Source organism: Sceloporus occidentalis, unplaced genomic scaffold, assembly GCF_023333645.1.
Source record: "Sceloporus occidentalis isolate IW3139 unplaced genomic scaffold, rSceOcc1.0.p SCAF_53, whole genome shotgun sequence".
Taxonomy (NCBI): Eukaryota; Metazoa; Chordata; class Lepidosauria; order Squamata; family Phrynosomatidae; genus Sceloporus; species Sceloporus occidentalis.
Genome location: NW_028317033.1, coordinates 4,912,895 through 4,926,287, shown reverse-complemented (window position 1 = coordinate 4,926,287; position 13,393 = coordinate 4,912,895). Strand labels below are relative to the sequence as shown.

Here is a 13,393-nt window from a genome sequence, read left to right as displayed (position 1 = left end):
CAACTAAGCAAGTTTCATTTTGGGGAGAGCACAGATTATTTAAAAAAGTCAGTACTAAGGAAAAGAAGCTCCGTGCCTTCATGACGTTCACTTAGACTATCATTATAGAAGAGGATGATGGTGTGAAGTGATATGGTTTTGAAACTACATTATCAAAGAGGAACTATTGCATTCCAGTCTACAAAAGTGTGATCATTGGGATTTAGTGTGATCACTGTATTTTTGCTTAGAGGTCATCATTTTTTTGATATTTCCTCGTGTGGGTAGTGCAAATAAACAAATGCAGAAGACATCAACTTTTTTGATATACCTAAAGATAAAATGATTTTAAAAATGTATTTTAAAAACATCAGGTACAAATGAGATATTTTAAACCTCTGACATCACAACCTTTTTTTTTTTTTTAACCAACCTTTCAGAAGGGGGTCTCTTTAGGCTGTTGTCCCGCACATAGTCTATGAGCTGTTTCTGTGTGCGCCCACTGAAAGAACAAAAAAATAAATAAAAAAATTTAAAAGAGTCTTCCCACCATGTAGTCTCTTGTGGGATAATAATTTACAAGCACTGCCAGGGGTTAAACGTGAGTAAAAACATTTTAATACAAGAATCCAAGAGGACCAACTTTTCTTATTCCTGCTATAAATGGGTAATAGGCTAAAAGGGTTTATAAAATATTGACATTTAATCGATATAATTTTCTCTCTGCACGTTCACACAAAAGGGTAGGAGTGAAGTGGGTTCCGGTATGGATGAGCCAAACTGCACTGTTCAGTTCCCAAAGCCTACCTGTACCGAAATGACGATCCTCGGCTGAAGAGGACTGCTTTAGACTTGGGCTTGGGCTGATCCTGGAGACGGAAGAAGCTGTGATACTCAACACAGATCTTCCAGAACCTCTTACACATGTCTCTGCTAGGCAGCTGAAACTCCAGCGCATCCTGGTACGGACCCTGTGGTGACACAGATGACGTATTTAGAACCATCAGAAGCAGCCCAGTCAATTCGATAGTAAAGGAGGACACAATTACTCAAGTGTTTTCCTACTTGTCTGGCCCACTAAGGTTTCTGCAGTGATGTTTTTCGGGAGCACTTTATAAATGCAACCAATAATTCAAGTTGAAAATGTACAAGAAAAAACAGTGAGCTAAACGAAACATAATATCTTAGAAGCACTCACATGAACTTCTGGATGCAGCTTTATAAGGAAACGTCTCCTCTTGAAGCTGAGTTTTCTTATCTTTGACCAGTTAAAGGTGTTGATCTTTGTGCTGCCCTGTGAGATAAAACAGAGGACAGCGACGATCAGACAAAAACAAGGTGGGTGAAAGATGCTAAATATACTACGCACCATTACAAAAATAAAGCCTCTTAGAATCTAGCAATGCCCAAACTATTCCAAGAGCGTCTAAGAGCATACCAGGTAAGTGATATTCTCAGTCACGGGGAAGTACCAATAATTAAAAATTATATTTTGCTATTCAAATTATACTGAATTTGAACTCCCAACATTACATTTCCGTGCCTGGAAGATTTAGCAGGGAGGTTCAAGTCACTGGTACAGGCCGAGGGAAGCAGACTTCTAAATGCTGCTTGTTGACTTTGTAGCCTACAAACCATTTATGAAGGAGAAACACCAAGACACCACCTCTGGGCTTCAGCATGGCCAAATCTGAAAACCCCACAGCAAATATGGACACCCCTGGTCTACCGAGAGCTGAGCAACTAAAAAAACTGACATACTTAAGATGGATTTGCCGGGGTCGATTGCCGGCCCTTAATTCTGCACTTTAATGCATTTAATAGCCCAGGGATACCTTTGAATCTCTGTGTGGACCCTATTGCTAGTCGAGGGATTCTGTAGATTGTCATGCAGATGTGTCAGGCTCAGGGAGGGCCGGGGGGGGGGTCATCCAAATTAGTGGCGCGAAAAAAACAAACCTCAGGGGAGGCATACTGCTTCTCCTAAGTTTTTATTTTTTGAAAACATTTTAACGAACGCATCTTAAAAGTACTTATAAAGTAGCTTAACGCACATTCGTCGTTGGTACGGCTGCTTGGAACATCAGACTGTCCCTTTAAATAACCATATTTTTCTATATGAAGAAGAGGACCCAGAGTCCAGAAATTAAATTTAATATTTTCCTATGTTCGCCAAACAAAAACTAAAGACCACATATAGTACATCACAACATCAAAGCATACTACTAGTCATTTACTTGCACTGTTAAACCCGGCTGGCACTAACAGGCAGAATCTCTTAGCATAGTCAACAGACACATAAGACAAACAGATATAAAATGATTTTGGCTCCAATGACCCGAGGCGCCTTGGATGTCCGATATTAAACAGGCATGTGTTTGCTTTACCCATTTGCCAGTGCCATCAGCTCTGTTCTATTAAGCATTGCAAGCGCTTACCTGGAAAACAAGTACTCCCGTATGCGACGCAGACAGGTTAATTTTGGCACCTTCTTTGTCGGAGGCCAGGTAGAAACGTGTTCCATAGAGATCTAACCTCCGTGCAATCTCAAGTATCTGAAAGTCAGCGTCCGCAGGGGACATCCCGCTGTAGGAACAGAAGTAACGTCAGCACAAAGCATCTTGAAACACGAGTGGAAGAGAAATCAACAGGGAGTGTTATCCGCACATCCTACCCCAAGGCAAGCGTTACGGTGACAGCGACATTAATCCAGCCACGGCAACAGTTTAATAATGGCTGCAAGGACTGGAAAACCACATGAGCCAAACATGAGCTGATGATATATGTACATCTCCTTTCTCTGGGAGCTTGATCTATTGCTGAGACCTCAAACATTAACACTACAGATTAAGAATTGTGTGACCCCCTCTTTTGAATCATTGCATCTGCGAGATGTCCTCCCGTCCCATGGTGTTTCTGTGTTGTATCGGGTCCTTGTCCATCACACAGATGATCCCTTGCCCCCCTATGTGGGTAAGTGGGAACGGGCATTTAATGTGTCATTGTTTAGGGCTGAATGGGAGAAGATCTTTGTGCTGACGCATGGGTGTTCCATTAGCACTAAAACCCAGGAGATGTCATACAAGCTTCTCTCATTGTGGTATCGCACGCCTTCGCGTCTGCACGCTATATTTCCTGACTGCCCCGGTTTCTGTTGGAGGTGTGGGTCGCAGGGTGGGTCCGTCCTCCATATTTGGTGGGACTGTCCCCTTATTGTCCCATTTTGGAAAGCCGTACATGACACTTTACACCATTTCACGGATTTTCCTCCTCCTTTTCATCCTGTTAATTGTTTGCTGCATCACACTTCTCTGTCAATATCAGCTTATAAGAAATCGGTGGTTCGGCATTTGTTAAATGAGGCCAAAGCTTTAATTCCCCTGCACTGGGGTTCGCCGACTCCGCCATGGCTGCAAGAATGGGTCGGGAGAGTGGAAAATGTACGCCAACTAGAGGATTTGGTGGCTAGGTCTACTAACCGGGTTGATAAGCATGAGCGTCTCTGGTTCTACTGGTCACGCTTCTTAAATGACCCTGCGACACAGGCCCTGAGGTGTTAGGATGTGTGGGAGATTTGTGTTCCTACTGCCGATATTTTCTGTGCCTTACTTTACCCTGCTGCGACAGGTGTTTACTGTATGTTTTCTGTGTACCCTCCCCTCCCATCCTTACGTCCCCCCCCCTTTTTTATTTATTTTTTTCTTTTCTTTGTTCACCTTCCCTTATTTTGTGTGTACTTCTATCTTATGAAACAATAAAAATTTTGCATTAAACCGAGTACATCACAATCCTTTTGATAAATAGTGTAATCATATGTTTGGATGTTGGTGAGAAAATAGAAAAACATTGGATTAAACTAAAATGATCTAAAGATGTTATCAACATTCAAGATTACCAATCTATCAATGCCTAACAGAGTTTTAGTTATATTGTCTTGGCCGTTGGTAAGTTATATTCTGTTTGCTGACATATACACATACATACATACATACATACACATACTAATAACATTCTGCCTTACATGTGCTGTTGGTGACATTGCAAAATCCGTTCTTCCAGGCTATGCTGCCGCTGCACATAAAGTGTGCTTTTCAGATGTTCCAGATCTGTCTTCTGATCGTAATCTCCAATTTCAGCTGCAAAAGAGAATGAATGTGACACTACAGCAACAAACAAGTGTGAGAAAGTCCCAGAGCTGATCAGCAAGATCACACCATACAAAACACGGATTTTAGGAAGTTTTTTTGCAGGTACAACTAAAATGCTCTGTGATCCTACCTCACACTAGTGACATCACACATTGGGCTGCAACAACCGCAAACAGGTAATCGGTGTTTTCAAAGCATGTATCTACATTTTGGCAAAATGTTTAAGATTTTCATCTTATTCTGGCTGCCGCAGCCATGGCCAATTCGTCATAGGAGAGAGCACCCTCTTCTATTGCTATTATAACACTTCTTTTGTATCGCACGTGCTTGTGAATCCTAGTGCACAGCCCAGCGAGACACTCCGGGTCACCCCGGGCAGCTGCGCCCAAACGGTGAATGTAGCATGCATTCACATATACAGGGATCCAAGGACTGATCATTGTAAACTTGTCTTGTAAAGGTACACCCCAATCCACAGAACCCCCCCTTTTTAAGTAAATCCCTAAAAAACAAGCAAAACTCACATTGCATTAGCAGAGAAATAAGCAGGGCTGTCGTATTATCGCTGCAGGTCAGCCGCTCATCACCCAGGTCCCTTTGGATCTGAAGGGCAAAGAGGTACCTAAAGACAAACACAATCTAAATGACGTTCTGCTTAGTTATTGGGCCACAAAATATGTTGCATGGATCGGTGCCCAACCTTGTGTATTCTTCCTGTAGCTGACCAGGATCAGGCGGGAAAAACTTCACAGCCAATCGCATTTTGGCGTTCTTTGGTTCTGTACAAATAAATGTAACAATAAGAACTCTGTTCAGAAACATTTCTTAAAACTGTAACATTGAAACAATCTACAGGTAACTAACATAGTAGGAATTATGGAAACAGAAGCACTGAAAACCTCCGCACAATAGAGACATGCGAGCCAAAATATGGCATTTTACACCTATCATGCAATTAATCTAATCACCATATACTAACCAAAAACACTCTCTGAACCGCATGTGTTTTGTATAACTAGCAAAACGTTTGATTTTACATATTTAGACATTTTTCCTGAGGATGCCATCATCTACATACTTGCTTCTGGCAAGTTCACTTTAAACCAATTAACACTTGTATGAAATAAGAAGGGGAGAAGGGCCAGCCATAAGCACATGTAATATGCCGCCAACGGAAGCAAAGTGAATGCTCAAATTCTTTGATGCAAATTTTAAGTGGTCAGATTTACTATCAAAGGTCTTCTATTAAAAGATTTTTTTTTATGGGCTAACATGAGCCTACTGCCAGTGCTTTGCGTCCGTCATCTTCTCGTTTAATATAGAAAGATCTGTGTATTTTCACTCGCACACACGATGTTCTACTTACTGCGCAGCTGCTTGGTTACAAATTTCAGAGGTTCCAACCACACCTAAAAGCACAAAACAGTGAAGTTTTACTTTTATGAGCATTTGCGGAGCTATATTGCAATAATTAAAACCAGAATGCTACGGGTGGATCCGGTAACAAGTACTAGGCCTCTCCCTTGTTTTATTCCCTGTATATCCGTAAGGAGCCATCAGCTTGAAATCCGTTTAATAGGAATGTGTTTGTCGAGGATTCAAACTCCCATCGCTTATTGCTGAAGCCAGAGAGGAGGTGGTGGGGAAACTAGAGATTTAAAAGATCACTTATAAACATGTAAACTACATGCTTCATGAGCAGCGGAGGACGCAAAGGTCACGACAAACCATTTTTATTAGAGTGAAAACGGAATTCCCACAAACGTTCTACCTTTTCTAGAGAATTAAGGTGGCTGTGTGTCGTTCTACCTTTTCTAGAGAATTAAAGTGGCTGCGCGCGTCGTTCTACCTTTTCTAGAGAATTAAAGTGGCTGCATGTGTCGTTCTACCTTTTCTAGAGAATTAAAGTGGCTGCGTGCGTCATTATACCATTTGTAGAGAATTAAAGTGGCAGTGTGTGCCGTTATACCTTTTCTAGAGAATTAAAGTGGCAGCGTGCGTCATACCATTTGTAGAGAATTAAAGTGGCTGCGCGTGTCGTTATACCTTTTCTAGAGAATTAAAGTGGCTGCGTGCGCCGTTTTACCTTTTCTAGAGAATTAAAGTGGCAGCGTGCGTCGTTATACCTTTTCTAGAGAATTAAAGTGGCAGCGTGCGTCCTTATACCTTTTCTAGAGAATTAAAGTGGCAGCGTGCGTCCTTATACCTTTTCTAGAGAATTAAAGTGGCTGCGTGCGTCCTTATACCTTTTCTAGAGAATTAAAGTGGCTGCGTGTGCCGTTTTACCTTTTCTAGAGAATTAAAGTGGCAGCGTGCGTCGTTATACCTTTTCTAGAGAATTAAAGTGGCAGCGTGCGTCCTTATACCTTTTCTAGAGAATTAAAGTGGCAGCGTGCGTCGTTATACCTTTTCTAGAGAATTAAAGTGGCAGCGCGCGTCGTTATACCTTTTCTAGAGAATTAAAGTGGCTGCGTGTGTCGTTATACCATTTCTAGAGAATTAAAGTGGCTGCGCGCGTCGTTATACCTTTTCTAGAGAATTAAAGTGTCTGCGCGCCACTTTAATTTTCTGCACCTTGAAGAACGCATACTAAAAGACTCATAAAATACTTTCATGTGCCTTCTTTACAGGTGAGGGTACCCAGGACTGCCCTTTAATTTGACCCTTGAAAGTTTTCTCTGCTTTTCTTTTTTCCCCCCAGAAAACAAACATACAAAATCCCCAAACATTTCTATAGTTGTTCTGTTAACCGTATCTGTGCATTTTTACCATACTGTTCTAAATAAAAACGCTAGGCCTATTCACTTTATATTTACACAAGAAGCAGCAGCTTCTACCCAGCAACAGACACATTAAGCCTGTATTTAAAATAGCAGTTCCAAGATCCTAACATCTACTTAACCTGAAAGGCCCCTGAGCGAGACAAATGGCATGAAGTCATCACGTGTCATCGGCAGCGTTCGGTTACACAAGGTGAAGACGAAACAATTTTAACACTTATCGCAACACGCAGAAACTTCACATACCCAGTGCGAGTGTGCCGTCTGGAACTCAACCCCGAAATAGTCCGTCTCCACCACGTTTAGAGGAGTGAACAGTTGGCTCAGCAATGCCTGTCCTGTGGTCTTCGGCTGCGGAGGACAGAGAGGGCTTGTTAGAAGAAAAGAAAAAAAAAAAAAAAAAAAAAGCACCATATTCACAAAGAACCGTAAGGCCAGGGACTCGCACATATATGCAGGATTTCAGACAAATTAAATATTAAAAGTAATAAAGGGTAAAGTTAAAAAACATTAGGCCAGGAGCCAAAATCATAAAAGCCTTGGCTGTTTAGCCCTGTTCATACCCGACATCTTTATTGACATAAAGCATTACATTTGGTATATAAAATCATAGCAAAAAAGGCATATTGTTTTTATTAACAAAAGTAAATTTAGGACTTCATTTATTACTGGCCATTGATGCAGTCAATAAGATCCCTGGAAAGTGGCCCGGTTGAAAAGCAATGTGGCCATCCAGTAGGGTAACCCTGCTACCCGAGAGGCCTGGCACTAAACAGCACGGGATTATCCAACATAAATAAAAAAAGGCAAGAAAAATTGCTTCATCTAATTCATTTCAATATAAAAAGCATGGTTGGGAGCAGAAGGGTTAACCACGGAAGAGATGTTTGTGTTCTAAATAAAGCGGCCCTAAGCATATGGACGCAATTCTCTCTGGAATTCAGAATATTCCCTCACTAATGGAAGTCACAGAATCAGCTCGTGTGAAGCCAAACAAATTCCATGAGGTTAACCCCACGGATCTTAACACACGCCGCCGCTCCTTTTAACTAACACGTGCCCCGATGTGAGCAAAACCAAGAATTAAAGTGCGATTAGCACTAAAAGTACTTTTTTTCTTAAGGTGGCAAGTTCCAAAGGAAACAGAAACCCACAACGTTAGCATGTAATATTTTCTAATATTACATGCTAACGTTGTGGGTTTCTGTTTCCTTTGGAACTTGCCACCTTAAGAAAAAAGTACTTTTCTAAGTTTGGGTGGATCCAAGAAGGAAAAACACCTTCCAGACAGTAAGTTGCTTCTTTTGGTTGTGAGAGGACTAGCAAAAGTAGGCAAGATAGAATAATAGAGGTACTGCTTTTTGGGGATTTATTAGCTTTTTTAAAGCTGTGAAATTCAGTTCTATGCCAAGGAGAACACTATAAGCATGATAAGCACTGATATCTGCGTCAAAAGAAAGTCTGCATTACACCGATATCAAATCAGGATCTGATACCTGTCAATCTCTGTCTGCACCACCAACATGCAAAATCTACAGTCAAAATACAATTTTTAGGTTGAATGGGCCACATGTTCATTGCCTCATCATCATAACAGGAAGTGCCCAAATATGGAAGCATGATGTAAGTGCAGCATGACAAAACCATTGAGGAAGAAAATTAATTATTTTGGGCATGTAGCTTCTACACTGGGGTGTTTTATTGTTCACCTCTGGGGAAGTTAATCATACAATGATTCTTAGGGTTGTTTTTTTTTTTTTTTAATACTCTATGTGCAGCTTATAAAATGCACCCCCCCATGGTACTGACAAAATCATCAAACTTGTTATCAGAATGCTACCTTCATTTCCGTATGGACGTTAGATAGATAGATACCTATCTATAACTACCGGTATATATATTTATCTATAACTATATATCTATCTACTATAACTATATATCTATAACAGGCCGCTAATGCCTTGGAAGTCTAGGCAGCGGCAATTTGTAGGATTAGGTTGACCCAGTAAGTGATCACAAGGCTTATTACAATAATACTATTTCTTCCTGCACAGATGTATCTCTATTTATTGAAGGCGCTGTGGTTTTCTGCTGCATCACAGAAGCGGTGTTTATTACACATGTAACCACTCTTGCCCTCTATACAAGTTCCAAGATGTTATATCGCAGACAAGCCCGTACTGTATTAAAATGCACAATCACATTTTCTCATCACACGGCCTCCGCTGACGGCAAACAATAGGGCGCCTTTCCAGCTCCGCGATTTCGCACATGAACAGATAAGGGTGTTTAGCGAACCTCCCTCCTGACTCATAGCACATGCCGGAACAGATCTCATTCAGGGGAATATGCTTGGTTACATCACCCACACCGCCACCATCACCACCGCCGCGTGCTCCGAGCCAAAGCCCACACAGCCTCGGTGCTCGGGCGATGGAGCAGAATACAATAGTTTGGGAAGCAGGAGACATTCTACTTGTTTGTGCCAGGCATCCGGGACCTACATAGGGTTCTGGTTGTACAACAGCCCCATTTACAATACAATAGAGAGGAACGTACGTCTTACACTCAGGGCCGGCCCAAGGCAAAATGCCGCCTGGGGCGAATTTTAAAATGCCCCCCCCCAATATCTACCCTTCCTCTCCCTCCGTCCCCCCCCCTTGTACTTACCTTTCTGCAGTCCTGCGGCGAGTCTCCCTGTTCGGTCTCGGTGCCGGCTTGTAATGCTGAGCGCCGGAAATCTTCCGGCACTCAGCATTACAAGCCGGCACGAGACCGAACAGGGAGACTCGCCGCAGAGGAGAGAGAGAGGGGCGCCGAGCGGGTACTGACAGCTTGGCACTCGGCGCCCCTTTCTCTCTTCCGCTTTAAAAAAAAAAAAAAAAAAAAAAAAAAAAGGGCTTGGGGCGGCAAAGTGGAGCGGTTGCCCCACTCGGCTCCATTGTCGGGCCGGCCCTGCTTACGCTTCGCTCAACATGTGCAGCACCCTAGCAGTTGGTGGACGGAAACTTCCATCTCAATTAGATCATCCAGAGAACTCAAATGAATGCCATTTACCTCTTTACTTGCTTTACTTTTGAGAAAAGGCCAGAATATTCTTAGACATGCGGAAGAAAATGTAGTCTTGGACCCCTGTGATATATATACACCCGGTTTCTAAGAGCGACAACGCTATGGTATAGAAAACCAATCTCTGTATCTTTAAGTGGGACGGCCAGCCCGTACTCCTGAACAGGGATTTGTACACACATAGGTAAAGAGAGCAAAGCTTGTTAGAGCAGCTTATCCTATGTCCATCTGCTCCTCATTCAAAGCAAGCCTGGGTTAACAATGGCTGCCTGCTAGTCACCAACCGGACATAGGATTACACGGGAATTAGTTGTGCAGAATAGTCATTTTTACAATGACAACCTGAATAACTCGCTGCAAATTCACTATATCAAAAAAAGGTAATAAATAAACATGAAAAACACAAACTTGAAATAAAAACACTCCTTGATGTTTAAGAACCTCGTATGGTTTAAGGATCTTACCCCTATATCCACAGGGAACCAAGTGCCATCCAGCAACTGCACATAGGACTGCATGTCATGGTTTGAACTCTTGGGAGGAGAAGACGACAAAGCTGTGTTGAGGTTCTGCCCCGGCTCGAGCGTGCTGATGCCAGCGTTTCTCTGGGTACCAAGACGGGCACCGGGCGTCTGTAGCACACGATACGTGCCCTCCGTCTCCCCCATGATGCCCAGAACCTTGCTCAGGGGAAAAAAATAGAATATGATTGATAAAAGATCAATAGAAATATATTGGTTAAATGCAATAGTCAACACGTCAAAGGTTCTGTAAGGGGAAGCTGTTAAAAATAGCCAACAAAAGCTCTTAATCTGTCAGCAAAACGAAAAGGCATTAATAAAGCGGATTTATGCTGCATGTCACATCTGTTAGATTTTAGTTCCCAGAAGAAATTGACAATTATATACCCATTACATATATCAGTGTTACGGATCTAACGACAGAACGAGTCTAACCGACAGAACAGGCTTTCCCCGAGCAAACAGAAGAGCGAAGATCAACCTGTTAAGCACAAGCACACCGGATGATAAATCCCTCGGTGCTGGTTTATTCAAGCAGAAAAGGTTTTACTGCACAAGATGGGGGTGTCATGATTGACTCATGGAATATAGTGATTGCATGGAAGGGTAACCCAGCAGAGGTGGTTAGTTTCTTTGTTTAAGTATTCAATGAGTTAATCTGATGTTGATTTAAATGTGTTTCTTTGTGCATGCCCTCTGTATCTGCTCTGGCTAGAAGTGTCATCTTCCCAAAGGACCCCTGTGGTGATTCATGGCCTAACAGATAAGGACCCCGAGTTATAGGAATTCCATTCCTATCTTAAGTGGGGGGTTTCCATCACCTTTACCCCACCATAACCTATTGGCACATCAAAGATGGGAACCAATTCTTGGAAAAGGTATCATATAATTGCCCATGTGGTCAGAGGGGCGTTTTCTTGAAACAGAGTCTGATTTAGGGACAATGCAGCGACCCCAAAGCAGAACTCCATGATATACTCTGATCGGAACAACATCGTAAGAAACCGTCTGGACTTAAGGAGTTCCCACAGGCCTACTTATTGGAGAAACTCGTGAGTGAGGGTCCTGTGTTTAAGTCCCATTGTTTTTAAGAACGGTTTGCCGTTTTATTTTTCTTTTGTATGTCTTGTTACTTGTAATTCTGGCACTGTGTAATCTTTGTCTTTTTGTTATTAAAATATTCATAATATCTAAGTCTGCCTTTGGGCTCTAGTATTGATATCCACAAACCCTAAGAGAGGTGACACGTTACCGTATTGTTAGTAAGTTCTACAGGATATATATATATATATATATATATATATATATAATCAACCCACCCTGGGCAAACATATATATATATATATATATATATATATATATATATATATATATATATATATATATATATATAGCGATAGGGGTGAAGTTAGTAAATCCAGAGGCCTGGTGCTATTAACCCCTTCATGCCCACGCCCTCCACACAGTCACGGCTTGGCAAGTAGTCCTGACCGTGACAGGGGGCATTGAGAACTCATTATTCAAACAGCAGGCAGGGTATTGATGGTAAAAGTAGTGGAAAAGTCAAACCTCAAGAAGATTTTCATGGAATTTTCCAACATTAAAGGCACGGTTTATGGTTCATTTCCCTTGCAAAAGCAATCCCGTGCACCTCTAAAAAGAGACCACACAGCTATCAAAGCGCACATGACGGCTGGAGAATCCCTTTAACACATGTAGATTCCCTCATCAAAGAAAAGCTGGCCTGGGAAGTTACGCAACTGTTGGATGACAAACAAGTAACATTATAAACTTTCCCAAGTGGGCTTCTCAGGTTTTCCCAAGAAGATGATACCGTTTGATATCATTTACCCAGCCGGGTTCAAGAACGGAGGTTCGTGAAAAATTGAGATAAACGGCTGTTTTCAAAGTTTCTGTTCCGACATAAGTAGAACTTACCGATTTATGAGAAAGTTGAAAATTAGCAACTTTGATACCAGAACTAGAGTAGAGGTTTTGCGTATTTACAAACTCTAAACAGAGTTTTTTTTAAACCAAAACCTACTCTTCAAACGAATATCACACAAAAAAAAATCAGGTCCATGTGTGCTTATTTGACTTTATATATTGGTACTAATAGATGGTTACATCAGCATATTTGGTTTTGAATGTTATGTGGAAAGGGAAACAAACAAAATTCAGAAAGCACCGATGCTGTATCTCGGGGGGTGACTCCCATCACTCCTGTGTTCCAATGGCACGTTGTGTTTGCTGATCCAAGTTTAAGTTGAAAAGGCCAGTTGATTGTTACAGAACCCTTCCGCAATTATGTTACAGCTAGAAATGTCTGTTTTACAATTAAAAAGCTAAGTGACCCTAAAACGTTTGAACGGTGCTTTCTATATATAAAAACAAACAAGCCAGTGGATGCACAGAATTCCTGGCATCGTCATTTCAAGATATACAGATGAATCCACTAATGATCAAGTAGTCAATCAAGTTACATTAGTAACAAAAAACACAACAACATCCCAACAGCTCAAAGGCCTCTGAAGCCAGTAACGAGAGCGAGGCGGCAAGCAAGCTCCACGTCTGCCAGTAAACGGAGGGACAGAGGTCTAGGTGAACGTCTTCTCACACGGAGTCCCGTGCATCTTCTGAGTGTGTCCGTTACCTCTCTGTAAATAGCGATGCATTTCACGGCAACCTGCTGCAGGCTGCCAGCCGTGCGAATGATTCCTGCATGAACACATCCGTAGTCAATGACACGGACGGACCGGCAAGTCACGTATAAGATATGTTACAAATATTTCAGCCCTAAAATAATACGTTTACTATATGCTGCACAGCATACATGTACATACACAAACTAAGCATACATATTAGGATGTATAACCCCCCCCCCCCCAAAAAAAAA

General features: G+C 41.9%; 1 protein-coding gene across 1 annotated transcript in view; it reads right to left on the bottom strand.

The window, feature by feature from the left end:
* LOC149288263 (FERM, ARHGEF and pleckstrin domain-containing protein 2-like) overlaps positions 1–10,644 on the bottom strand; it is a 28,428-nt gene extending 17,784 nt beyond the window's left edge. Inside the window, exons 1-10 of the mRNA XM_089492002.1 lie at positions 10,441–10,644; positions 7,154–7,258; positions 5,494–5,536; positions 4,828–4,906; positions 4,652–4,749; positions 4,001–4,115; positions 2,418–2,565; positions 1,178–1,273; positions 787–950; positions 413–481 (exon numbers count right to left, since the gene is read on the bottom strand). Coding sequence (XP_089348128.1) covers positions 413–481; positions 787–950; positions 1,178–1,273; positions 2,418–2,565; positions 4,001–4,115; positions 4,652–4,749; positions 4,828–4,906; positions 5,494–5,536; positions 7,154–7,258; positions 10,441–10,644 — 1,121 coding nt within the window. The remainder of the gene's footprint in view (positions 1–412; positions 482–786; positions 951–1,177; positions 1,274–2,417; positions 2,566–4,000; positions 4,116–4,651; positions 4,750–4,827; positions 4,907–5,493; positions 5,537–7,153; positions 7,259–10,440) is intronic.
* Between the last annotated feature and the right edge of the window lie 2,749 nt (positions 10,645–13,393).